The 27,678-nt window shown below is 46.7% G+C and overlaps 1 protein-coding gene across 1 annotated transcript in view; it reads left to right on the top strand.

The window, feature by feature from the left end:
• The window catches only part of TASOR2 (transcription activation suppressor family member 2), an 80,121-nt gene that overhangs the window by 43,870 nt on the left and 8,573 nt on the right, over positions 1–27,678 (top strand). The window contains exons 13-18 of the mRNA XM_044228900.1: positions 2,484–2,556; positions 2,652–2,714; positions 6,414–7,133; positions 14,485–15,364; positions 16,978–17,407; positions 20,845–24,660. Coding sequence (XP_044084835.1) covers positions 2,484–2,556; positions 2,652–2,714; positions 6,414–7,133; positions 14,485–15,364; positions 16,978–17,407; positions 20,845–24,660 — 5,982 coding nt within the window. The remainder of the gene's footprint in view (positions 1–2,483; positions 2,557–2,651; positions 2,715–6,413; positions 7,134–14,484; positions 15,365–16,977; positions 17,408–20,844; positions 24,661–27,678) is intronic.

Raw genomic sequence — 27,678 nt, 5'->3', positions numbered from 1 at the left:
TCCTGCGGCCGCTGCCCGGGGCAACGTGCTTCCTCTGTGCGTCCGGAGATGCACGGGAGCCCCTCCTACCTTCACTTCAGTTTCATTAGGCCGGTGTGTGTCATCTGCATGTCCCTCGTCCAGTAGTTGACAGGGAGTGGGGTGCCCTGACCTGCGCAGGGCATCCGAGCCCACCTGCCAACACGGGGTCCGGGGTCGGTCCTGCGGATCTGTGGTGCTGCCCCTCAGCGCAGAGGAACCGGCTGGGCGCGGCCGATGCTGAGCGGGTGGCCGCCGAGCGTCTGCCGGGGGACGGAGGCTGTGTTGTTCTGCAGTAGCACAGTCCGTTTTCTGTTTGGAAATTAAACGGAAGAGAGTCCCGGGATGTTTTCAGAACATTCATGAAGTGACTTTCTCAGTGCGGATGATATCCAGAGTAGCAGCGACCTGATGCACACATCACAGCTCAGTCCCATCACGTCCTTCCTCCTCAGTCTCTGTGCTTCTTCTTCTTCTTCTTCTTCTTCTTTTTATATATATATATATATATATATATATATATATATATATATATATATATATTTAAGTTTTTATTTTAATTTCAGTTGGTTAACATACAGTGTAATATTAGTTTCAGGGGTACAGTATAGTGACTCAGCCCTTCCATACAACACCCGGTGCTCGTCACAACAGGTGCGCTCCCTCATCCCCGGCAGCGATTTCCCCTCCCCCCACCACACCCAGCAGTGTGTTCTCTAGCGTTAAGAGTCCCGTTTCTTGTTTTGTTTCTGTCTCTTTCCCCTTTGCTTACTTGTTTTGTTTCTTAAATTCCACACATTGGGTGAAATCATTAAGTGTTTGTCTTTCTCTGACTGATTTCACTTAGCACTATAGTCTCTAGCTCCCGTGCTTTTTTTTCTTGCCTCATCACTGTATGAATAATTCTTACATATCTGGCCCCCCACCTAGACATTGAGTTTCTTAAGGGCAGTTATCATATCTTAAGTATCTGTGTATAGAGGGTAAGCAATAGATGCCCTTTAAATAAAGTGTATGTGGGCTTGTACCTGGAACACTGACCTTCAAGAATGGTGCAGACCAGGGCCTAAGGCCTCTTTTTAACAGGGTGTTAAGGACATGTATGGCTGTATTTTTCTGAGTGTAAATGGAAGAGTCCAGTAGATACATAAATGTATGATTTCTCCCCACAGAGGTTAAAATAGGAAGTTTAGCCCTTACAGTACATATTCTGAGAGATGAATAAGATACATACTTCTGTTTTATTTGCACATTTCGTCTGTATCCCAAAACTAAAATGCAGAACAATGTAGAGCTAACTCCCTTATCACTTTTTACAGCAGTAGAAAATGGAAGCCAGAATTATACCTACAATTTACTAGATACCAAAGCTCTGTGTATATATAACTACTGGTGTATTTATTCAGTAATTCTTTCTTTAGCCCCTTCTGTGCATCAGAAGCACAGATACAAATACAGTCCCTACCATCAAAGAATGTGTAAGACTGGAGGAAACAAAACAGAAAATGTCAGGTGTCCAGGGACTATTACAGAAGCCTATGAAGTGATTATTCTTGTGGATGTAATCATCAGAAGTCTTTTTTTTCATACTTTGTTATTGAGTAATGTGTTGATTCCCCATATTTGTAGGCTTTATGACCTATCAAATTTTGAAAAAGAATGTTTTCTCACTGTATTCTAAAAAAACAAAATGGTGTATTTTGTTTAGGTTTCTTTTTTAACTGAAAAATTACTATATGAATATTGGATTTTCTCTTTGTTATGGACATACTTTTGAGATGGTGATGAATGGAAAAGCTGTTATCTTTATGATTTACAATGGCAGATTTTAGGTAACTTCCCCACTATCTGGGGGAAAATTCCCAGAGTTACTGGAAACATGAAAATTTCAGGATTTTTTTTTTCCTTGAACCCCTGAAGACTGTCGTAGAGGGAAACAAGAAGAATTTATTTTTATCTGCATCTCGTGTTGCCACAGGACCTAATTATGTTATTTCCTTCTCTTACGATGCAATAGAAAGAATTATTTTATTGGCTGGCGTCTTCCAGTCTTGAGTTCCAGGATTCTGTGATATTTTTTGTGTAAACATGAGCTTAAATCGCTAATCTCAGGTCTGAGTCACCTTGAATTTGTAGTGGCTGAAGGTACAGATTGACTATTTGGACAGCGGGAGGAAATGTCAAGCATCTTAATGAAAAAACTGAGGTGTCGTTTCTAATTGATTTGTTACATAGTTGAACACTGTGCTAAAACCAGCCTTGATGTTCCAGTTCTTATATGTAGGTCTCACAGGGCCAAGATTATTTGAGCAGTAATGAATTTGCAGTTTCTGTTACTGGGGACAAAATTTCTCCTGATTCTTACAAACACTAACATTTCAAGAATTGTTTTGCAGAGTGTGGTAGAGGGAGAAGGAGAGAGGGACTGAACCTTTTTCACCTTTTTTTTCCCCCCAATGTTTAAGGCAATCATCAAATGCTTAGAAGATTCGGGGCTTTTCATCTTATTTACCTCGTCAGCCTTAATACCAGAAACAAGTAAGGACAACTTTTTTGAAAACCTTTTTCAGTATGTTCATTTTTGTTTTATAAGGTCAACAGCCTAACTTTCTTATGATGTTCATTCTGTGTAGATTTTAGAGACGAGCAGATGGGTCTGTGTGGGTTACATTTATCCCATCCGTCCCTTCCAGCAGGTAAGGACACTCGCAGTCTGGGGGATGTTTTTCAGTCTTCATCGTGACTCTTGAGCACCACTTGACCCTGCTGTTTTCTGCTCTGAAGCCACTCTCCTTGAACCTCCCTGGGTGATCCCTCTTTCTCTCCTCTGCACACCCAGCCTTTCCTCTGAGCTTTACATGCCCAAACTCAGGTGCCTGTTGACATGTTCACTTAGATGTCGCGGGTGATCCTCAAATTCAGCACGCCCTGAGTGGCTCTCCCTGCGAGTTAGCAGCAGAAGCTGTGGGATTCGGTCATCACCATCGACCTAGCAGATGGGACCTGCACAGGCACAGCTCCCTCTGTCCAGACGCCTCCTCTACCTCCCCTTCGTCAGCTGAAGTTGAGCCCTATGGGACCACAGATTGGCTCATGGGACCAAAAAAACGTTACTCCTACAGTGTATAAATAGGTGTAACTGCGGTATTGAAATTTCAGAGGGCAGTCAGGAAACCCAAGTCTGAAAGGGCTCTGCAGCAGGGGGACATAAGGACTAAAATCAGAGAAGCACCCCTTGAGCCTGTTACTCTGTCAGGTCCCCTTAATATTGCGCTCCTGCTTCCAGCCACCGCTCTTCCCTCAGTGCGACCTCCAGGCTTATCAGTAGAATCATTTCAGTATATCTTTGTATAATTATTTAATGCTTGCCTTTCTTGTAGTTTACTGTATCCCTATCACCTACTGGCGCCAGGCAGCTGAAAAATAGCAAATGTCAGGGCCCTTTTGACTCAGTCGGACGTGCACAGGACTCTTGATCTCAGGGTTGTGAGTTCAAGCCCCGTGTTGGGTATAGAGTACTAAAAAAAAGTAAATAAGCTTAAAAAAAATATATATGTTTGCTGAACAAATAAGTGAAAGTAAATGAGTCGCTTCTATTTGTCCTATGAGGATATTTGCTTCATATTTTATAATCGCACTGTATATCTTTTTTTTTTTTTTAAGATTTTATTTATTTGACAGAGAGATCACAAGTAGGCAGAGAGGCAGGGGGTTGGCGATGGGGGAAGCAGGCTCCCCACTGAGCAGAGAGCCCAATGTGGGGCTCGATCCCTGGACCCTGAGATCATGACCTGAGGTGAAGGCAGAGGCTCAACCCACTGAGCCACTCAGGTGCCCCACATTGTATATCTTTAAACCCAAAGTTCTATATAGCATTTATAAAGCTACAACCAATACAAAAATGTTTTTAAAGTTGATTTGTTAGGAATTGTGTTCAGTTACTCAAAGCAGAGAACTGTACCATCCTGGGCATCAGTTTGGACGAAGACCAACATTACCAGGTATAAGAACGTAGCAGTAGTAGCTCTGCGCCGTTCTCAAGCTCTGCCGTGCTCTGCCGTGTCTGCCGTCATTGCAGGGCTGGCTGACTCAGTGCCTCTGACAACAGGTCTGCACATAAGGGCTGTGCAGAGCAGACGGACTGAGACCTGGCTTTGCCCACGGTCAGACAGCAGACTCCTGAGCTGCCTTCCAGCCCCGATCCCGCACTGTCCCCCTCACCTGTGAGCTCGGACTTCATCCTTATTTTTATTTTATTTTATTTATTTACTTATTTATTTATTTTTGAAGATTTTATTTATTTATTAGACCGAGATCACAGGTAGGCAGAGGCAGGCAGAGAGAGAGGAGGAAGCAGGCTCCCTGCAGAGCAGAGAGCCCGATGCACGGCTGGATCCCAGGATCCTGGGATCATGACCCGAGCCGAAGGCAGAGGCTTAACCCACTGAACCACCCAGGCACCCCCAACCTTATTTTTAAACATACTTCCAGCCAAATGAGGAACACCGGTCCCCACGCCACCAGCAGTGGCGCAGCACAGGGCTCCTGACGGCGCACAGTGGATGGCTGCTCTGCTCTGCTCACATCCTCCTCTGTGGTCCTTGAGATACATGGGAGCATTCAGAGGTTCGAAGATTTTTTATTGATTTATTTGACAGAGACACAGCGAGAGAGGGAACACAAGCAGGGGGGAGTTGCAGAGGGAGAGGGAGAAGCAGGCTCCCCACTGACCAGGGAGCCTGATGCAGGGCTTGATTCCAGGACCTCAGCATCGTGACCCAAGCTGAAAGCAGATGCTCAAAGACTGAGTCACCCAGGCGGCCCCTGTGGTGGTTTTAAATGCACACTTTGCCTAGCTGACTTTAAAAGTTCCTTTTCATACATTTGTTAAGTTTATTACAAATTACTTTGTTTCCTTCTTAAAATACCTTCTTGAAATAACAAAGTTGTCTAGAAAAATACTACTTGACTTTGAACTGTCAGTTCCATGTAAGAACTTTGTTTCCTTCACTTGTTACTTTTTAAATGATGAACTACTCAAAGAAAGGGATTTTTATTTTAATGTCTAGCTACATTTTCTTGTTTATTGTTATTTACTCTTCTTTTCCTTTTCATAATACAGGCTCAAGGTCAAGTGTATTCTGCAAGGACTAACTTGGTGTTTCTTAATTTTGCAGTTACTTTTTCTTTAAAAAGAGTGGCATGACTCAGTTCAGTTAACATGAGGCCTTTGTTGCCTGTGGGTTTTTTTCCCTTAAGATGTTATTTATTTGGGGCACCTGGGTGACTCAGTGGGTTAAGCCTCAGCCTTCGGCTCAGGTCATGATCTCAGGGTCCTGGGATCGAGCCCCACATTGGGCTCTCTGCTCATCAGGGAGCCTGCTTCCCCCTCTCTCTCTGCCTGCCTCTCTACCTATTTGTGATTTCTCTATCAAATAAATAAAGTCTAAAAAAAAGATTTTATTTACTTGACAGAGACAAAGAGCACAGTAGGCAGAGCGGCAGGCAGAGGGAGGGAGAGAAGCAGGTACCCTTGCTCAGCAGGGAGCCAATGCTGGACTCAAGCCCAGAACCCTGGGATCATGACCTGAGCTGAAGGCAGATGCTTAACCGAGTAAGCCACCAAGGCAGCCCATCTCTGGTTTTTGTTTTTGGTTTTTAATCTAAGAGTTACTGATGTCTTCCCTTTTCTAGGACTTGATAAGCCACTTCCCCAGTGATCTGACCTTTTCCCTTTTATCCCCCTCTTACTATTTATTTTCCTTTAGGTTATTGATTTGCTGAAAAAGTAACATTTCAGTCAGAGTGAGCCAAGGAAAGAGAGTAGAACACAAGACCTAGTCAGTTTAGTTAACTTATTTTTTAAAAAATGCTTATTTCATTTTAATGCCAATAGTGACCATGAAATTTTGGGGTTACTTAAGGATTTTATTTTTTGTAGGTCAGTAAGTTTGCATTGTAACTTTTTAAAAAGAATTTGAAGCAAGTTAAATAGGTAAGATAAAATAAGACCGATTTTAAAAGCAGGATATGAGCACTGAAAGTACTTTAAAGCAAATCTGCAATGGCCCCTGAGCTCATGCTGGGCTCCTGGTCAGATGAAATGGAGCTGCCTTCCTCACTCTAACCCAGTGGTCGCACTGGAATCACTCATTTTTGATTCGCGAGCATGCGTGCGTGTGTGAGAGTGATTTCATGTAAATGGATACATATATTTATTAAATGTACCCATAGGTCTTCTGTTAATTGTCAGTTAAGTTCCCATCTGAAACACTACCATGTTTAACCATCCCATAGTCTTGTAAACTAAAGCATCTTCTTCCTGCATGCTTTTGTAAAATTGGGGAAAAAAAACAAAAAAACTTGAGGCTTGAATGTATGTGTATATGTTTTAGGGCTGAGAGAATTGAAAGTTGAAGATGACATCTCATCGAAGGTGACACCTATTATACCTGCCCTTAATTGTGCCCTGCTAGAAGCAAAGAAGTCATTTACTGAAGAAGGAGTCTGTCCAAACACATTAGTAAAGCGTAGTTTCCAAGAACTGTGCAAGGCAGACAAAGGCCCTCCGTTGACTGCTGCTTCCCAAGATGGAATTCAAGAGACTGCATTCTTTGGCCAACTGTCCAATGGCTTTGACTTGGTTCCTCCAGCAGAAAAGTGCCCTTTACAGTCTTTAACTCAGTTGAAGTCTTATTTTTCAGATCCCAGTGGGTACGTTTTGGACGTGTCTGCTGCGTTAGATTTCTTGACAGAGCATCCTCAGTCCCCTTGCATCTCAGATGGAGCTTGTGATGCCGGGTTCTCTTTAGTTACGACTCCAGATCCTGAACTTCTGGACTCCGAGGTGGAAGTAAGAAAAGAAACGGAAACCAAAAAAAATCCTGAAGAAATGTTTAAAGCCAGGCGGGGATCTCTGGTTCCGTTAAGTGCAGCATCCAACCTGAGAGTTCAGCCTAAGAGAAAGGCAAGCACGCCGCCCGCTGTGCAGAGCAAGAGGGTGCGCTTGTGCCGTCCCTTCCCCAAAAGAAATCCCGCCGGAGCGAGCAAGGGTTCGAGCTCTCCACCAACTCTCAAGTTAGTTAAAGGACCGCTGCTTCCGAAAAGAAAAAGAGGTCAGTACGGTTTCTGGGGCTCGGAAATGAGCCTGAGTAGTAGCTATGGTGCTTTCGGCTCGGGTCCTGTCTGATGGCGCGCCCCCAGCTGGGTTTGGTGGAAACACCACCATTTCTCTCCGGGGGATTTGTGTACTTGAGTAGCACCGATCTAGATGGCAGATGAAGATCAAGAAATAGGAAAAACTGTTAGATACCTTGAAAGCGCCCTCACCGAAGGCTCGTGTTTCATTTGCGAAGTGCTTCCAGCCTTCACTCCCTTGTTTCCGCTGCATTCTAGGCCGTGGCGGCTCAGTGTCCAAGCTGTCCTGGGAGGAGGGAGAACGGATGGAAGGAGAGGGTCTTCAAAGACCAGGCTCCCCGAGCGCGGCGGGAAGTGATAACCAGTAGTTGGCGCTTGTGTAAAGAGGGAAATTGAATGCTGGACTCTCCAAACCTAAAGCAGCCTGGGGCAAGATACCCTGTCCTTGGTGTGTTGTGTATCAGACTTTTAAAAATAGTCAGCTGGATCCTGCCGTAGACCTATGGAAACAGGCCTAGAGACCTGTATGTTGACACAGTCCTACAAGTGGCTTGTTCCCCCCCCGTCAGTCGGGCGAGAACCAGCGTCTAGAGCCACTTAGTGTCTAGTCAGATGCACCGAGGCGAACAGCGCAGCAAACCACGTGATTCTGGCTTAGAGTCGTCTTAGTTCTGTGCAGTGTAGTTTGCTTAAAAGCAGGGAACCACATGCTTCGTGGCCCCTTACAGAAGGGGTCAACCCACTGTGGCACCGGCCCCCCAAGTGTTTACCTGTTGTCTCTGGCCACTGCACACCTGCTGGCACACGCGAGCAGCTGTGACTGAGACCAAAGCTGAAAGTGCATGCTGCCGGCCCTCCGCAGAGAAGGCGTGCTAACCGGACGCACAATGTTTGGGTTTAGAAATGTGGGTGTCTAAAGAGGAAAACATCAGAGCTCTCTAGATCCTCAGGATTCTAGATAATCCAGGCTGTGCCCTGCACTTTAATAGACAGTTATTTCTGGCTTACTGTAGCTTGAGAGATGAGGCGTGTGTGTGCACTCGCACACGCGTGTGAGGACGAGGCAGGCACGGCGGCATAAAGCGGTGACTCGGACTGTACGGCTGCTCCGAGTGCGCTCCCGGCCGCCATGCTCGGTTTCCGCGGCGCACGAACCAGTTTCCTCCGAGCTGCCAGATAGTCTGTCACCAGCGTACATGTTGTCACTGTCTCTCTAGTGTTTTTAATTTCATCCCTGTAAGAAGTGTTTTATGTCATACAGTCTAGTGCGTTCAAATACGTACATGATTCACTGAAACAAAAATTTCAAAGAACATTCACCCCAATCTAGCATTTTCTCTTAGTGCAGTTTAGCATTTTCTCTTCTGTTTCATTTAAGAAAGGATTCTGGTTGCAACCGATTAAACTTATTTTACAGTCCACCAATGACTTGTGCCTGCAAGTTTGAGAAACATGGCACTGACTGATGCAAATGGTCCCTGTAGGGTCACCTCGTGCCGTGTTTCTCTTTCCCTCCCAGACCTGGGTTGTGTGCGGTCTTCCTGCCTGTGCAGCTGCTGGGAGCCTCCCCGAGCGCTCGGCCCTCTCATCCTGTTTTCTTTCTCTTCTCAATTTATTCTCAACTGTTTCCCTACTTGATTTATATTTTGCCTTTTTGTGCTAAAATTTTTAGAAAATAGCTGGAGTAGAATGAGAAGTCTTGAAATGAAACACATGTTGCTTTTTTAATAGTTGAGTAGGGAGGACAGGAACTAGACCCGGGGAAGTGTACCACGTTAAAAGATGTGTGAGCTTTTTTTTTTTTTTTTTTTTAAAAAACACTCCTTTCTCAGTTTCCAAAGGAATGAAATGAAATTGGTCTCTTTTCTACATTTCACTAACAGTCATCACACCTTACTAAACTAGTAGCATGTTCCCTTTTCTCAATTAGAGATACAGTTGATCCTTGAACAACATGGACTTCAGGGGCATCAACTGACCTCCCATGCAGTGGAAAGATCTCGATAGCTTTTGTGTTCCCGAACTTAATTCCTGATGACCTCCTGTTGACCAGGAGCTCACTGATAACACAAGTCACTGATTGACACGTACTCTGTATGTCTTAGATATTATACTTGGTATTCTTACAATTATGTAAACGGGAAAAAAGAAAGTGCTATAAGAAAATCACAAGACGGGTTGCCCCTGGGATGGCTCAGCCAGTGAAGCATCCAACTCTTGGTTTCAACTCAGGTGGAGATCTCAGGGTTGGGAGATCAAGCCCCGCTCAGCGGGAGTCCGCTTGAGATTCTCTCTCTCCTTCCTCTGTGCCACGCCCCCTCGCTCTCACTTGCACTCTGTCTCTCAAATAAATAAATCAAATCTTCAAAAAAAAAATCATAAGGGGGGGGCGCCTGGATGGTGCAGTCAATTAAGCACGTGACCCTTGATTTTAGCTCAGGTCATGATCGTGGTCGTGGGATTGAGCCCCACGATGGGCTCTGCATTTAGTGTGGAGTCTGTGTAAGACTGTCTCCGTTTCCCCTCTGCCTCCCATCCCATCCCTCCACACATGCGTGTGCACTCTCTCAAATAATACATCTTTAAAGGTTTTTTTTTTTTTTTTTTTAAGATTTTATTTATTTATTTATTTGTCATAGAGAGAGAAGCGAGAGCAAGCACAGGCAGACAGAGTGGCAGGCAGAGGCAGAGGGAGAAGCAGGCTCCCTGCCAAGCAAGGAGCCCGATGTGGGACTCGATCCCAGGATGCTGGGATCATGACCTGAGCCGAAGGCAGCCGCTTAACAAACTGAGCCACCCAGGCGTCCCTCAAATAATACATCTTTAAAAAGAAACTCAAAAGGAAGATAGTACATTTACAGCAGTGTACTTAGATTTATTAAAAAGGAATCCATTCAAACCTTGTTGTTCAAGAATCAACTGCAGTGTTTTCTGTACAACGTAATTTTAAAATATTTACCAACACTTGTGTGATATTTTTATTGATACCTTTGGGACTAAATTTTTTGGTGGCAACAGCTGAAAGTAAGAAAAGTTTTCAAAGGGAACATACCTTTTTTTTTTTTTTTTAAACTCTTAAAAGGTTGAAACACTTTCTGTTGTTCAATTAGCAGGTAGTTACGAGGCTTTTTTTTTGTACTTGCCTCCTAGCTGTTCCCTTCCATGTAAGAAGCAAAGCGAAGCACCTTGTAAGAGAGATGAGCCATCATAAGAGACTTATAGGGAGTTAAAAATCAGGTGAAGGATTCTTTAGTGGACCTTCCTCTGTCTGCTCTGTAAAGATGATTTTTCCAGTGGTGCTAAGACTTGGGTATTTAGGAATAGTCAAGTGAAGTCTGGAAGCTGGTTCTCTTCTCTGCAGTGCAGTTGCAGTTTCATCTACATTACCTCATGGGAGCTGTGTTGTTTTCTATAAATTGAATTCTCTGCTCTCCAGTGCAGTGAACTACCTTCTTCAGCCTTCACCTGCCCCATCAGTCAGGAAAGATTATGGAGAACTTTTTTTCTTTAGTTAAGTCATGCCTTGTTTTTATAAAATTAATACTTTGACATTCTTCTTCACCTGACAGGCTATATATAGTCCAACCCTTAGAAAAATCCTATTCTTCCATTTATCTGAGATCTTTTAACTCATGCTTTGTTAAAAAAAAAAAAATCTTTTAATGAACTACCCCAAATTTATATTTTCTTCTCTATTGCTAAAGTTACCCCCTCCCTGTGAAAACAAAAGAAGTCAAAGGAGAAGCTATTGCTGATAAATATTGGAGCCCCTACCCCTTAAAACACGCTATGTTTTCTACACAAGGTGCTGACGTGCTGGCTGCACACTTTGTACGGACAACCAAATTGGATAGGAAAAACCAAGACGCTCCCATTTCTAACGATGCTCCAGTAGCAACGAATGCTAAAAGGGCAAGGAAACAAGAGAAATCTCCAGTCGAAACTGTTCCCAGGCCTAAGCCTCCCGTGAAGAAATCTCCACAAAAGCAGAGGGTAAATCTAGTAAAAGGCAATCAGAATCCCAGAATCAGGAAGCAGCCACAACCTGGTAAGAAACACTCTTCCTTCGACTTAAACACCGCAATGCGAACTAACTGAGATCGCAAGATAGTGTATTGACATAATCTAAGAACAGCTGAAATTTACCAACGGTTCCTGCTATTTCCTTGAGTTCGGATGCTAAATGGGCTAAGTAGGTGGGCTCCCTGTTGTAAATAAATCTGTTACATGCAGGTTCAGGCCTTCACAAAATAGACCCTGCTTTTTGGCTTGCATAAAGCCTGAATGTGAGTGGTCTTACGAGAGTGTCAGGGTAGAGAGGCTTTCTTATAACTAAATGCACACAGGCAGTAGCGGACAATATTTTTCTGGGCCATAATCAGTTAAAAAAGTAGAAGGTGTTAAGTTTATGTGTCCAAACGGAGTTAGAGATTTTTGAAGACACTCAGTGATCCAGAACCCTGTGTTTGGTTTTAAAAGGCATTAGATTAATTTTAAAAGCAGTTTTACTTTTCCTAGTTTTGCTTCAGTGAATAATAAAGTTTAGTTGTATGAATAAATGCCCGACTGCTCCAGTTCCGTATTTTGAACTGCCAGACAGAAAGCCCCGCTGTCCCCGTGGACTTCACCTCCCACGCAGATGCACGTGGCGTCCCTGTCCTATCTCCCCCGCATCTGTGTGGCCGCGCAGCGTGTTGCTTCCAGCCTCCGGCGTGTCTAACTCTACTTCATCTTCCGTATTGAGGCCTGCTGGGTGCATGTGTGTGGTTTTTCTTGTTTTAACAAAATGTAATGTCCTTATACCTTTGTATACCTATCAGTTTTCTGTCTAATTCTGCTTTCTCCCTCACCTATTTTTAGATTTTTAAAAAAAAACTCCCGGTTAGTGGGAATTTAGAAAACATTGTTTTGCTGGTTTGGGTATTAAGGATAACTCTGGGTTTTTTCTGTATCTTTCATACTGTTTTATGACAGAAGGATTTTTTGTGCGTTTTGTTTAGTTTTCGATGAGTGACAGTTTTTTTTAAGAGCTTGTCCTGTGATTTGAAAACCCATTGATTGCGGTTTTGAGACACACACCTACCAAATGCAAACTCCACTCGTCTCTTGGGCGGTTCATAAGGAGGCCTTGCCCACACCTCCCCTCCTCCCTCCTGCTGTTTCTCGCTCGCTGGGTGTGGCCCTGCCCTGCCACACACTCTGCACTTCCCCTCACGTGTCGCCCGATTTCTGCTCTGTGCACTTGCCCTCCACCACATTCTGCACAGCGAGGCCCTGCCTCCAGAGGCCTTTCCCGATTTTCTGATCTTCCCTCAGCTCTCTGTTTCTTTCGTTCCTTCTGGGTTTTTGAGAACACTGTGGAGCCAAGTCCATACTCCTCCCTAATCATTTGATGTGTCTTGGTCCTGTCTTTCCAGTGGAATTTATAATTTGATTTCAAATGAAATTGTAAACATTATGAATGAATTTGCAAACATTATGAGCATAGATACACATATAAATGCCTGTGTGCTTAGCCGTGTCATTCGAATTATTTGTACCAAATTGGTACAAATATTTGTAGATATTTGTAGACTCATGGATTCATGGGAGGAATGCAGTTGGGTATTAGCAGAAAGGTGCGCCCAGAAAATGAAAAGTTTTAAAATATGTGTTCCGAATCAGTCTGGTTTGTATTATAAACATCTATATTTATTGGGCAGCCACATTCCGAGTTAAAATGTTAAGATTGCCACCTTTTAAATATCTTAATTTTTCTTTTATTTCTTAGTCACTAATCTGTTTAATCATTTCTGATACTTCAAGTACAGAATTTAGAGAAAGCTCATTTTTGTTACTGAAATGAATGGTTTTCTTCCCCTTTTAAAGTTTTCAGCATAGCTTTTCTTTATTGAACTCTGAATTTTTTATATATTTTATTTGGTGTTGTCTTGTATTTTTTAAAAGAGATGATCAGTATTCTGATCATCTGATCAGAATATTCTGATATTCTGAATATCAGATATTCTGATCATCTTCTGATTGAGAAGTCAGTAATTCAGTGATTGACCTGAGACATATATTTGTTAAAATGAAGCCTTTTTCCTCAGTGTGGTGTTCTTTATATCAGGCTTTACTCATACACGATACCCCGTGGAAGAGCCATAAGATTAACGACAATGGAGTGTAATGAGTGTGAATAAACACATCAGATCACAAAATGGATTTTATGTTTCCAGTAGATCCTTGGGGCTGGTGAAGTGATTCTCTGCTTTGGGTCATCCTTTTCTACGTAATCCCGTGGAGTTTTGCTGTTTACATAAGCAGACAGTGGTTGATTACTTTTATCCTTCCCACCACACACACACCCCTTCTCATTCTGCTTGATGACCTCACAGGCCAGGGTTTTCTCTTTAAATGGATTCGTCATTGGCCTTTGCAGGCAGGTTAATAATTCATTTTAGACTTGCTGCCGATGTTATAAAGAAGAACACAGTTGGCTTTTCTGTTCGTGCACGTGCTGCAGGGAATCGATGCCAAGTGTTGTTGTGAACTTTGTCCTTCATGATAGCAGTGTCTCAGGAGGCCGGACTGACTTCCTGAGAATGCAAGTAGGCCACTGTAGAAGGCTGGCTTTCTGCTCAAAGGCAGGTGGGTGGATTGGATCACCTGCAGGAAGGAGAATTATCGATAGACAAGGAGATTTGCTATTTGCAGACAGGAGAGGAAATATCTTCAGTACAGAAATTAAAGTTTTAGGTGATGGAATCACTGATTCTGAATGAATGATCCTACGACTCTTCTGATTTTTTTATTTGTGTCATTACATGCTCTAATGAAACATCAGTGTGGCGAAAAGTTGTTTCTAGGTTTAACTTAGGTGATTTCTCTAACAAAGCACTTGTTAAGGGGCACAATTTCTGAAAGTGTGTTAATGTACGATATTATACAGTTCAAAGTTAGAAATTCTTATGTTCTCATTACACTGTAAGCTCTCTAAGGACAGTCCTCTTGTTTTTTATTCTTTTTTTCCCCCCTCTGTATATTTCTCTAGCTGAGCAGTGTACCTTGTATGTAGTTCAGCACCTGCCTTTTGGAAGGTGATTTCTTTTTAAATCAGTATGCACAGTCCTTAAGATTTGTTCCCGTGGTAAATACATTACATTAGAACTGGCAGTTGGAAGAAACCTGTCTGATAGTAAAATCTCAACATATAATCTGTGTAACCTGTCCAGAGGTTCTTCTTGAATATATTGACTTAACCGTGATTTTTGCTAAGCCATAGTAGTAATATAGCGGAGAAAGTATATGGCCATCAAATGTTACATGTCTTTTCCTTTTATACTGAAGCAAAAGGAGAAGCTGGTTCACAGCTTCCATCAGAAATCTCGTCGGTTGGCCAGGAGGATGTTACTAGCACCGAGGCAGCTCTGACGGAAGACAGCTCGGTGGCTCCGAGAGATCTGCCCGAGAACTCCATGGTCGCCTGTGACTCCCAAGCCCTGAATATGCTAGCTGACCTAGCACTGAGTGCCGCTACTTCTGCCGCGCCGCCGTCTGAGCCCAGACGCTTGCCCTGTTCCTCTGAATCACCGCAAAACGATGCTTTGCTTTCTAAAGAACGTTCTGTACGTGGTACGTCTGACCATGAATATCACAGAGGAGTTAAAAATAAAAAAGGTGGACTGTTCCCTAAGCCCGCCTCTGAGAAGAAGAGTAGTCCGGCGTCCGACTGCCCCGTCAGCCAAGAGGAGGAGAGCTTGGCTCCCGCCAGTCCGGCCCCCGTGGCAGTCCCATCAGCCCTTCCCGAGGAGACACTGGAAACCCACGATGCCAGCCAAAGCTCTTTTGTTGCCGTGGAACATTCCTATGCCCTGCTCCTTGCGGAGCATTCGAAGAGATATCTACAGCAGAGAGGGATCCCCAGCCCCGCTTTCGCCAAGAACGGCCCCAAAGGCCCTGAAGCGGGAACCCCCGTGGGGAAAGTGATGCCTTTCCGGCACCAGCAGAGCACCTCCCCGCTGCAGAAGCTGTGCGAGGACCCGGCGCTCAAGCACAGGGGTAGGCTGCTGTCCTCCAGCCTGAGGGACTCCCGTTGCTCTCATACCGTGTTCAGCTGTGACGGCTCCTATAAGGTCACTTTCAGATGTGACACGGAGTACGTATTCAGCTTGGACAGCAAATACACCAACAACCCCCTGGAGAAGACCGTCATCAGAGCACTGCATGGGTGAGTAGGGGGACGCTCCATGAAGTGGACGTGGCGTTGGGTGTTGAGATGAGCACAGTGGGGAGGAGCCCTCGCGTCAGACGTTGGGGACGGAGACGTACTGTAGTGACTCCGGGAGCTTCGTGGTATCAGGCAGGCGTGGCTACTGACAACCGAGAAAATGACGCTGGTTTTGCCGCTCTCGGTGGTCCCATGGAGACCTTTTGCAAGCTGACATGGGCCCCGTGAACAGCTTTCCATTTTGAGATGTTCCTACATAAGCCTTTGTGGTCTTGAATTACAGTATTTAAGTGAGATCTTAATGGAAAATCGTGAGACAGAGAAATAATGCTTTACAGACTGAATTCTGGAAGAAACATTTCAAGGTTTACTTCTGGTTTGTTAAGCTGGTCAGGTTGCTCTGAGCGAGCAGGTTTACGTAGGGTTGTTCTGTAAAGCCTTCAGGGGCCGAGGCAGGGACAGCAGAGGGGCTGGAAGCACGGGCTTTGGAGCGTGGGCCGACGCGGGGTTAGCGTGGGTTCTCCCACTCACCTGGCTTCTGTGACCTGGAAGAGGTTCCTGTGCTTCTCGGTCTTGACTGTGGGGGCAGCTTATCTAGGGACCTCACTGAGGTGCTGGTCGTGACTCAAGTCTGTTTGGGACAGGGCCTGCGAGTCTGTGTTTCTAACATTTCCAGGGGATGCCAGTGGAGGATGGCCGTCCGTGGGGAACCCTTGAGTCCGGGTCAGTAACAGCTACAGGTCAGGCTGCTGCTGTGTGCCTGAGGGTTTGGCGCAGTGACTGGCACCTGTTAGTAAGTGCTGGTCGCCACTGTCCGCGAGGAGCCGCGGCTGGGAATGGCGCTCGGTGACCTCTCTGTGGAGCGCTCCCGAGCAGCGACTGAGTCGTATCAGACTCCTGTCCACGCACTGGTCGCCAGCTCGCACTCACGGGAGCACACTCTTCTCGTTCCCGTCTGCTTGGGGTCATTCCTTAACCTTCATCCTGCTTACCTGAAGCCCAGCTCTGCGACCCTCGGACCCGTCTCGTGGGCGCTCTCTGCTGACAGTGTTCCCGGGCCACTGGCCAGAGACGTTTTCTCACTGTGTGGTTTCAGGAGATTTTCCAGGACTATCATGTGAAAATAGTGTAGTTCTGCTGAATTGCCTAGAGAGATATTTTAATTTTCAGACTTTCCAGTTATGAGAAGAGACACACAGAAATAGAAAAGAAATGATTTGGCCAGGCTTGCCAGAAATGAGGATTTGGGTGGTTGCTGGAGCCATGCTTCACATAATAGGTGTACTGTGTCCAGACAGGCTAGAGTGGAGTAAAAGAAAAATCCAAGACCAGGACCCTGGAGACCTATGCTCCATTTGTGGCTCTGCTGCGTAAGGGTTTTATGATCTAAAAGAAGTTACCTTTCAAAGCTCTGATTTCCAGTTCCCTCTTCTGCCTCTGTTAAGTGAGGGAATTAGATTCACTGTCATTATTTGTTACATTAACCTCATTTTTGTCTTATTCATTATTTCATGTTCATGTATTTTTAATATAAAAATGAGCACCTTTAAAACTAAGATTAAAATCACCAGTTTCAGTGATTTTTTTTGCATGTTTTCTCTTTAAAATCTCAGGCCCTGGAACACTGACTTGCCTGACAATGTGGAAGAAGTGAAGCTTTTACTGCACATGTGGGTAGCTCTGTTTTACAGCAATCAAAACAAAGTCCTCCGGTCATCCCGAAAAGTGGTCGAACACAGCAACCCAGCAAAATACGTGTCTATAAATAGCACATTAGAATCTTTTGAATTCAGTGAAATCGAGGAGTCCTCCAGCGGGGAAAGATATTCTGTGGACCCGCTGTTGGAGACCAGTGAACCTCCCAGAGGTCACGCTGCCAATGTGTCCTTCCCCGACACGGACTCCTTGCTTCCCTTCATGAAACCACCACCCGCAGGAGGCTTACAGTTCTGGGTGCAGAATGAACAGAAAGACACATTTGCCAGAGAAGGTCATCCGGATCCCCCAGAAAGCCAGAATTTCGTTTATTCTTGTCATAACGAGGTAAGGAAAACCCAACACTCTACGTGCTGACATTTTTGAAGAAATTTCTTTTTTCTCCTTGATGTAAAATCACATTCAAAACGTACCATTGGTTTCTTTTAGGAAGGTGCATTCTCTATATCTATGTAAAGGATAAATAATACCAAAAACTTCGTTTCCATAAATATTGCTCTGGATTGTCTGCAGGTGGAGATTTTCTCCATCCTGACTGAAGAAGCAGACGTAGAAACAAACCATGGGAGTCACATGGGTGTGGGGCCAGCCATAACGGTATCACTTCTTAGCTGTATAATTTGGGACAAATTACTTGTTATCTCTGAGCATACTGTCTTATCCTTTAAAAGAAATTAAATAATACCTGTTGTTACTTAGAATAGTTTTTTTGTTTGTTTTTTTTTTTGAGAGAATAGGAGCAGGGTGGGGGGTGCAGAGAGAGAGGGAGAAGCAGACTCCCTACTGAGCAGGGAGCCTAACACAGGGCTTGATCCCAGGACCGTGACATCGTGACATCATAACGTGAGCCAAAGGCAGATGCTTCACCGACTGAGCCACTCAGACACCATAGAATAGTTTTTAAGGATCAAATGCAAAATATTAGAAGTCTTTGATAAACCTCAAACTGAAATGGAATATTTAAAAATTATTTGTGAAAACAAATGCTGGAACATTTGTTCCAGCTCCCCTAGGTCTGTCAGTAACTATTTATAAATATGGAAAATATATTTTGTTTCCTCCATGGTTCTCAGCTAATGTTCAGCAACAGCAGATCATCACATTTTAACTGGAGCAGATAAAAGAGTTGTATCAAAAGTCTGTAAGGAAACAAAACATGGGCCTCTTTAAGGTCTCAGTGTCCCTCTCTTCCAGAATATTTTTGCCGTGGTTTGGGCCCTGCAGTGCCTGGTTTAACATTGAGTCGGCCGCATTTCTGTACTTGGGATTACTTGGGGAATTGCGGGTCAAGGGGCAAGCCTCAGAGAGCCATGCTTGTCTGTGTGGAAATGAAACGAGCCCCACACTGGTCTGCGCCTTCTGCTCCCGGGAGCTCAGTCTCACACAGCCGGAGGCAAGAGGGCCGCGCCCCTCTCTCACAGATCGAGGAGACTAAGTCTGCTGCTCTCTCACCCCCTGCCCCTTCCCCCGCTTGTGCTCGCTCTCTGAAATGAATAAATAAATATATCTTTTTAAAAAAAGAATCTTGGGGCGCCTGGGGGGCTCAGTGGGTTAAGCTTCTGCCTTTGGCTCAGGTCATGATCCCAGGGTCCTGGGATTTAGCCCCAGGTCAGGCTACCTGCTCTGTGGGGAGCCTGCTTCCCCCTCTTTCTCTGCCTGCTTGTGATCTCTTTGTCTCTGTCAAATAAATAAGTAAATAAATAAATAAAGTCTTTGAAAAAAATAAAAAAAAGAGTCTCTACCTTAGAATAAGAAAATAAAGTTTAGAAGACTGTTTACTACCCGATGAAGTATTTTTTGTTGTTTTAATCTGTAATTAGCTATCATCATTACTAATTCTAAAAATGATGTTTTTGCAAATGTGAAACCAAGAATTAAGAAGTAGAAAGAGCATTAAAATTCATTTCTGTGGCACATACTGGAGTTTTTTCCCATCATCTCCTTGGTTGCTACGCCTGTACTTGAAGGGCGTGCGCACAGGCACTATCCCCTGTTCCTTCCCCACGTGGGCGCACTAGGTGTGTCAAACACCCCAGCACCACAGGCGTGAGAAACCGTTGACATGTTGCTCATAGTCATGTGTTTGATTTTGTGTGTGAATAAAAAGAACCAAATAAAATAAAAAGTTCTTTATGTTTAAACACATTATACTTCACCAATGGTTAAAAAAAGGAAGTATCGGGGCACTGGATGCCTCACTGGGTTGAGCCTCTGGCTTCAGCTCAGGTCATGATCTCAGGGTCCTGGGATTGAGCCCCACATTGGGCTCTCTGCTCAACAGGGAGTCCGCTTCCTCCTCTCTCTCTCTGCCTGCCTCTCTGCCTCCTTGTGATCTTTGTCAAATAAATAAATAAAATCTTTTTAAATAGTGTCCGTACGCACACAGGAAGCTGGTGACAATTTGCATTTCACTAAGTCTGCAGGCACGGTGAGATTGGCAGCCACGTTGTGACTGAAGGGTCACGGGAAGGTTTCAGAATGACTCTTACCATCAAGACTTTCCTGTGCTTTGTGTCTGGTCAGTCAGTTCCTCTTAAAATGGAGTCTTCGCTCTACCCTGCCATGTATATGGGTCAGTGCCTTTCTGTAAGACAGAAGGTCTTTTTAACAGACTTGAAGCCCAGATCTTGACTTTCAGCATGATCGTCTGAAGGCGTGGCAGGAAATCTGTGACCAATCATGTTCCAAAAATTACAGGTGTATGGACAGTGATGATCAGTCCATTTTACCATATTCTGGACAAGACCATGCTTCAGCCTTAAAACAGCCTTAAAACAGACCCATTCCGATGAGGTCATCGGAATGTCCAGAGATTTTCTGCTGATGTTTAACCTAAATCCTTCCTGCAGTCCTTTTGGTTCAGTTCGGCAATGCAGGCTGCATTGTTTTCTGTTGTTCTGTTGAGTAGGAGGCACTAAAACGAGACTTGACCTCCAGTTACAAGCAAAGAAGAAGGCTAAGGAGTAGATCTTTATTTACCAGAACGGAGGTTGACAACTCGGAAGAACTGCCGATCAGTCCTACTTCATACAAGGGATCCTAATTTACTCTTTCCTCATGGGAAAGTTCCAAATGGCAGTGTATTTTATTCTGATTGAAAGCTGGTGTTTAGGGTGCCTGGGTGGCTCAGTGAGTTAAGCCACTGCCTTCGGCTCAGGTCATGATCTCAGGGTCCTGGGATCAAGTCCCGCGTCGGGCTCTCTGCTCAGCGGGGAGCCTGCTTCCTCCTCTCTCTCTGCCTGCCTCTCTGCCTACTTGTGATCTTTCTCTGTCAAATAAATAAATCCTTTAAAAAAAAAAAAAAAGAAAGCTGGTGTTTAAGTTGTTCTTGGCTTTAAAAACTATCTTTTAATCTTAAAAAGAAGCACTTAAAACTGAGTCCTTTTTTCTCTAGTACTGCATTTCTGCATCAGGCAGTGTGGTTAGCAAACAGGCTGCACTTTCAGGTCTTTGTATCGTCATTGGTCTGGCCGCTTTTCTTCCCAAAGGGCAATTAAAAAAAAAAAAAAAAAGGAAGGCTATGCAGTTGAAGGTTTGAAGCTCTCATTTGTGTGTATATTTATTTATAGAAAAATTCCTATTTGGGGCTGTTGTAAGTATCTAAAAAAAGAGCAGTTTGCTTGATTTCTACCCTGTGATAGTCTTTAAAATTAGAAGATTCGAAAGAGCAAACTGACACTGATTCTTGTCCACTCTGTTCTTCTCCACATGTAAACGTGAAAAAGAGTGTGTTTGACTCTTGATTTTTCTTTTTGTCATTTCAGATCATTGGGGAAGAAGCTGAACGAGGCCCATCAGATAAGCTGGAGACTTCCGATCTTGTTCTTGCTAGTATTGGAAGTACCCAGGCTAATGGACCTGCCATTCCCGGCGAAGACAAAACCTTTGAGCCACTTGATAGCACAGGAGCGACTTACAACGATACTGTCACACAGACCACATTCAGCCGGACTTACGATGGGCTCGGCGATCCGCTGGTGATCTGTCAGAAATCTGTATACGGCGCCCTTGACAGCGCGGGGGATGTCTTCCACGCAGCGGCGCAAGCAGAACCCAGTGCTCTCCAGGGCCTCATCCGGCAGAGCGGCCCCCTGAGCGGACACTGTCAGCCAGCCCTGGAGAGGAAGGATGACCCAGAGTATGTGATGATTAATCTGGAACCAGTTACCTTCACTTTTGAAAAAAATACCTACGTCCCAGTACAGACAGACGTCCCAGTGCAGACGGACGTTGTAAATACAGGCGGCGAACCGACAGCCTTTCATCCGGAGTGGATTACACCGGTGTCACCTGCCGGGAGTCTGAGGCGTCCTGTGTCTGCTTTTGAAAAGGCACAAACACAAGGCCTTAGGAACGGTCCCTCTCCCACAGTGTCCACGCAGAAAGGTACTAAGTACCTTTGTGTCGCCTCACTCAGCGAAGAGGGGCCCGCGGAAGAAATGTGTGCGCTGCGCAAAGGGCTTCCGGTTCCATCCGGCCGCTTGGTGGTGGCGGAGGCGTTGTCGTCCTTTGAAGGTTCTCATGACCCGGCAGCCGGAGAAGAGACGAAGCCCTCTCCAGAGCTTTTCCTGCACACCCCGAGTCTCCTTGGCATATCTGCGGAAGAGATCATAGAGCCGTCCCAGGTGAAAGACGCGGTCTCGCCCGCCGCCTCTGCCGCCCTGGGACACGGTCCCGCGCGCGGCCGCGCTCCGCCGGCGGGTGGCGCCGCAGACGGCTCCTCGGAGCCCGTGCGGGGCGGGCGCGGGCTGAAGAGTGAGCAGAGGAACTTGGAATCCTTTCGTACCGCTTGTACCAAACAAACCGAACAAACCGGCCTCTCAGGGAGCAGAGAGGAGGCCAGCCTGGAGTTCTCGGACGAGGATTCCGACATCGACCTCAGTCTCACGATATCGCCGCCCACCAGCCCCAGAGGAGGGGTGCCGGCCGGGGGACCGGGGCAGACCCCCGCGGCAAGTCTGGAACTTCAGGACGCGACTGAAGAGATCATTGGGCCAGAAGCGGTGACTCTCCTAGAAGACCCAGAGGTAGATTCTGCGAATTATACCTCCATGTTCCCTGCGATGCCTGAGAAGTCGTTAGAAAGTAAGGAGAGGAAAGGTGATAGTTTACAAACCGTTACCTTAATACTTTCTAAAGAAACTTGCGCCCTTGAGATCGCAGAGGAAGTGAATGTCACCTCAGACTTTCCTTTTGCTTCTTTAATTGAGGAAGTGTCACCAGCTTCCAGTCCTGACCGCCAGGATCCGGTCGAAGCAGCACATCCACCTCAGGCCTTGTCTCTGTGTGGTCTGCAGCTGGCCAGTACACTGGGTGAGGGAAAGGACAGATTCTCCCGGATGGAGTCTGTAAACTTGGCCTTGACGGAGAAAGAACATTCTTTTGTTGGTCCTACTTATCCGGTGGAACAAGGTAACCTACGTGGAGTACAACAGACGCAGCTCTGTGCTGAGATGCCTGTCCTAGGAAGTAAGCATCCAGAAAGAAGAGACGGCTGTCTGACCCTGCCTGGTGAGCTAACTGAGGAGACTGGCCCCGGGGAGCATGGCGAGGGTTTCTCTGTCTCAGAAAAGCTGCCGTTCCGTGCTGCGGAGCTGGGCCAGCCAGCCGTGGCTGCCAGATACAGAGAGGATGTCAAGCTTTCTCCAGAACAACCGGTGCCATCAGGAAACCCACTGCAGCCTATTAGCATCCAAAACAGGAATTTCAGTTCTCTTGTCTTGGAGACCAATGAGCCTCCATGGAGTCCTACAAAGATGATTGAAAATAAGTCTTTAGTGGACACATTTGTTTCTACAACTGCTCCAAGTGGTACAGTGAATGTGGCAGTAAAAGAGCAGACCAGCCCTGAAAGTATCGGGAATCATCTCTTCAGCGGTGGTGTGAAGACAGATGAAGGCCTCTACCTGCAGGCTCAGTCCTTGAGCTCTTGCTCAGCCGGCGGGGCTGATACACAGACGCGTGGGCACTCAGAGAGCCCCAGACTGGCTTTTCCCTCAGATGGGGCTGCCTTAGCCCGCTGTCCCAGACCCACGGACACAGAGACCGGGGTCCAGACACAGGAAATCTCAGTGGTCAAAATGGCCAGTTTGCTTAAGAATAGTGATGCTGAGGCCACGTTCCATGAAGAAGCCACAGATCTAGGAGGTGTTGACTCCCAGTCAAGCGCCACATGTCCGGAAGACAAACCAGACACAGTTCATGTGCTGCAAGATCGGGCAGTGTGTGAAACCAAAGATCTGCTGGACGCTGGGCTTTTCCCCATGTGTGTACCTGCGGATTCATACCATAAAACAGCCATCACTGGTGAAAATACCAGTAGAGAGCCTTGTGCCCCTCTTGTTTGTGGAGTCTCCGAAGAGCAGACAGCAAGTCAGGCCTCTGGTGAGGGGCTCAGAGCCGAGGAGGACTCGGGGACCGTGGGTAGAGACGTGGAGGTCCGTGTGAATTCTGAGATCCAGTATGAGCCGCTTTCTGGAGAGTCTGATCAGGACTCTTGCGGGGGCTGTAGAAATCCCAAATCAGAGGTAGAGAGTTCCTGCCCTTTGAGGTGTAGTCAAACCAAGAAAGAAGAAGATACTTCGAAAGATGATTATGACTCTTTCCCGAGCCTAAATAACAGTGATAATGAAGAGTGGGGCTACTCTCCCCCTGCCCCAGGGCTGGAGACGGGCACTGCTCCCAGACGCTGGCTCGTTGGGTTCAAGAAAGAAGACAGGTATGTGCCCTCGTATATCCAGATCCGAGACCTCCACGGCATCCCCAGGACTTACGCTAATTTCACCGTAACGAAAGAGCTGACGGATACCACGAGAACTTTGCACAGCCTGAGGCGGCACCCCAATTTCACTGCGAAGTGTGGCTTGCTCAGCTCCTGGACCAACACCTGGCAGGTGGCAGATGACCTCACCCAGAGCACTTTGGATCTGGAGTATCTGCGTTTTGCACATAAGCTAAAACAAACTGTGAGGAAGGGAGGTTCTCGGCCTTGTGCCTCCTCCACCGGTGTCTTTGCAAAGGAGGCCCCGCTCCAGACCGCGCCGGGGGCTCTCCCCCTGACCAGCGGCCGCGCGTCCCCGGCTCTGCCGCCCGCGTCCCGGAGCCGGAGTCCCCTGGTGGTAACGGTGGTGCAGTCGGGCGCGCGGCGGCAGAGCCCGCGCGGGAGAGGCCACGCGGCCGGCAGCTGGGACGGCTCCTCCTCGCGGAGGGAGAGCGGCGGCCGCGGTGGAGCTCCGCGGGCGGACTCCGAGAGAAAGCGGGCGGCTTCGCGCCACCTCAACAGGCTGAGGTACAGCTCCAGTTTCAGAGAATCGCGGAACGACATCCCACTTCTCCTCGGCGAATGCGCCGAATTCAACACGGTGGTGGCGACCAGCAGGCCGGCGCTTGGCCCGGACGGGGGGCGCGGCGGGGCCCCCGGGGAGGCCTTCCCGCGGGCGGCCTCCTACGAGGACCTGGTGGCGGACCTGTGCGCCGGCCTGCGCGCGCGCCTGCTGAGCGTGGTCAGCCAGGCCTGTCGCAGCCCCTGCCGCTTCTACCTCGTGGACACCGACGACCCGTCGTTCTCTGCGAGAACAAAGGTACGTGCCCGCCGCCTCGAGCGCGCGCGACCCCGTCGCCGTCGGTGGCGGGCTCCGAGCTCTCGGGTCCCCCTGCTTGGCTCCAGAGAGCAGCGACGGGAGGGGGCCTCGGGGTCCGACAGCCGCGTCTTCCCCGCACACCGGCCGCTCCGCCGCGGAGGTCACGGCCCCGCGTGGGCCCGGCGCCCGCGCCACCTGTGCTTGTCGTGTGTCCGTTTTCCGTGTGACCTTGGCTGCCCTGCACAGCGTGGAGGAGTGTGGGCCGGGGACGCGAGAGTTGGCGTCGGTTCAGGGCACCTCCTGTTGCCGCGGGATTTACGCATTTGGGGGGAGAACAGCCACGGCCGCTGTTCTCCTGAGTGCGTCGTAGGAGGCGGCCCGTCGCGGTGTAGTCGTGGCCTTTGTGTGAACATGGTTTCTGCCGGGTTCCTCCGCCTCCAATGTAAAGCTCATAAATAACTTTACACTAATTAACTTATTATTATAAAGGAATTATTCATAGTATATTGATATAATATAAATTTATCATTTATTCATAATTATTAATGATTATTTGTGAGTGGGGAGGTAGACTAGGATATATATAAATACCCTATTCTTTTTTTTTTTTTAAGATTTTATTTATTTATTTGACAGATCACAAGTAGGCAGAGAGGCAGGCAGAGAGAGAGGAGGAAGCAGGCTCCCCGCCGAGCAGAGAGCCCGATGCGGGGCTCGATCCCAGGACCCTGAGATCATGACCTGAGCCGAAGGCAGCGGCTTAACCCACTGAGCCACCCAGGCGCCCCATAAATACCCTATTCTTCATCAGACTTTCGCCCCCCTCCCCCGGGTTAATATCCATTGACGATTCTTGCCTAAAGCAGCTGCTAATATGGTGGGGGGTCAAATTCCATCTTCCTCGCACGTTTATTAGAGGCGGTGTGCAAGGGAGAGCTTTCCCGTCTCCCCCACTTGCTTATTTATACCCCGTGGACCCGCTCCATGTTCGTTTACTCAGAGTTACCGTCCAGGCCCTTGTGTGTGTTCGTCGCAGGTGTCGTAGGTGTCGCAGGTGTCGCAGGTGTCGCAGGTGTGCTCCCTAACCCCGCCTCCCAGCCTTCCCCCCCCAGCGACCAGGAGTGTGTTCCCTGCAGCTCAGAGTCTGTTAGCTGGTTTGTTTCTTTTTTTTCCTTTCCGTGTTTGTTTTGTTTCTTAAACCCACATGTGAGTGAGATCCTGAGCTACTTCTCCTTCTAGGACGGATGTGCTTCACTCGGCGTGATCCCCTCAGGCTCCCCCGCATCAGGACCGTGGCCAGATTTCATGGCGGAGTCATACCCCGTGTGCACGTGTGTCCACACACCCGTTCACCCGTCCCCGGATGCTTGCACTGCTTTGTAATTTGGCTGTTGGAGATAATGGTACAGTAAACATAGGGTGCACGTGTCCCTTTGATTTAGTGCTTTTGTGTTCTGTAGGTTAATACCCAGTAGTGAGATTGCTGGATCGGAGGGCAGTCCTAGTTCGAACTTTCTACGGAGCCTCCTTACTGTCTTCCGGAGTGGCTGCTCCACCAGTTTGCGTTCCCACCAGCAGGGCACGAGGACTCCCCTTTCTCCACATCCTTGCCAGCACTTTTTTCTTGTGGGGTTATTTTTTAAGGTTTTTATTATTATTAATTTCATTAATCTCAACACCCAATATGGGGTTCAAACTCACAACCCCAAGGTCAGGAGTTGCACAGTCCTCCTGCTGAGCCAGCCAGTCACCCCTCTTGTGTTGTTGGGTCCAGCCATTCTGACGTGTGTGAGGGGGTATCTCCTTGTCATTCTGATTTGCCTTTCCCTGCTGGTGGGTGATGTTGAGCATCTTTTCATGGGTCTGTTGGCTCTGTGTATGTCTTTGGGGAAATTATTGTTCGTGCTTTCTGACCATTTTATACTTGGATTATTTGTTTTTTTGGAGTGTTGAGTTTGGTAAGTTCTTTATATATTTTGGATACTAACCCTATGTCAGAGATGTCATTTGCAAGTATTTTCTCCCATTGAGTAGGTTGCCTTTTAGTTTCGTTGATTGTTTCCTTCATTGTCCAGAAGCTTTTTATCTTGAGGTAGTCAAAATAGTTTGTTTTTGCTTTTGTTTCCCGTGACTCAGGAGATGTGTCTATGAAGTTGTTATGACTGATGTGAAAAAGGTTACTGCCTGTGCTTGCTTCTAGGTTTTCTTTTTTCTCACATTTAGGTCTCACATTTAGTTAGGTCTTTAATCCACGTGGAATGTGTTTTTGTGTGTGGTGTAAGAAAGTGGTCCGGTTCATTCTTCTGCGTGTGGCTGTCCAGTTTTCCCAGCACCATTTGTTGAAGAGTCTTTTTCCCACTAAATATTCTTTCCTGCTTTGTCAAAGATTGATTGGTTATATAGTTGTGGGTTTATTTCTGGGTTTTCTATTCTGTTCCGTTGATCTGTGTGTCTGTTTTTGTGCCAGTGCTCTGTTGTTTTAATCACTGCTGTTTAGTAATGTAACTTGAAATCTGGAATTGTGACGCCTCCAGCTTTGTTTTTCCTTTTCAAGATCGCTTTTGGCTATTCCGGGTCTCCTGTGGCTCCGTGGTTCTTGGTTGGAGTTCTGGGAGCAATGCGGTTGGTATTTTGATAAGGATTGAAGTAAATGTGTAGATGGCTTTAGGTCGTATGGACATTTTAACAGTATTTGTTTGGGTCCTTCACTAGTTATGGAAATGCCAGATTGCCCCAGATCCAGCCAGTGGGAGCCCTTCACAGGGACTTCTGTGTCCTTCCGGCAAGTCCCCATCATTGTTTGGATCTTTATCCTTTCTTCCTTTGTGGTACGACTCCATGTTCAGATTGCCCTCCTGCCTGCCTTGCCCCAGCCTTAACGTCTGCCATTTCCCTACGGAGTGTGGATTCTTTTACGGGAGGAACAGCATCTGGACTCAGTAGCTGGGCCCTGGGGGAACCCCGTGGCACTGGGTGTCACTGCCGCTCGGCCCTCGCAGCAGCAGGAAAGCTGTGGAT

This window comes from Neovison vison, chromosome 12, assembly GCF_020171115.1.
Source record: "Neovison vison isolate M4711 chromosome 12, ASM_NN_V1, whole genome shotgun sequence".
NCBI classification, from domain to species: domain Eukaryota; kingdom Metazoa; phylum Chordata; class Mammalia; order Carnivora; family Mustelidae; genus Neogale; species Neogale vison.
The sequence above is the reverse complement of the archived record's forward strand: the minus strand, read 5'-3'. Positions and strand labels throughout refer to the sequence as shown.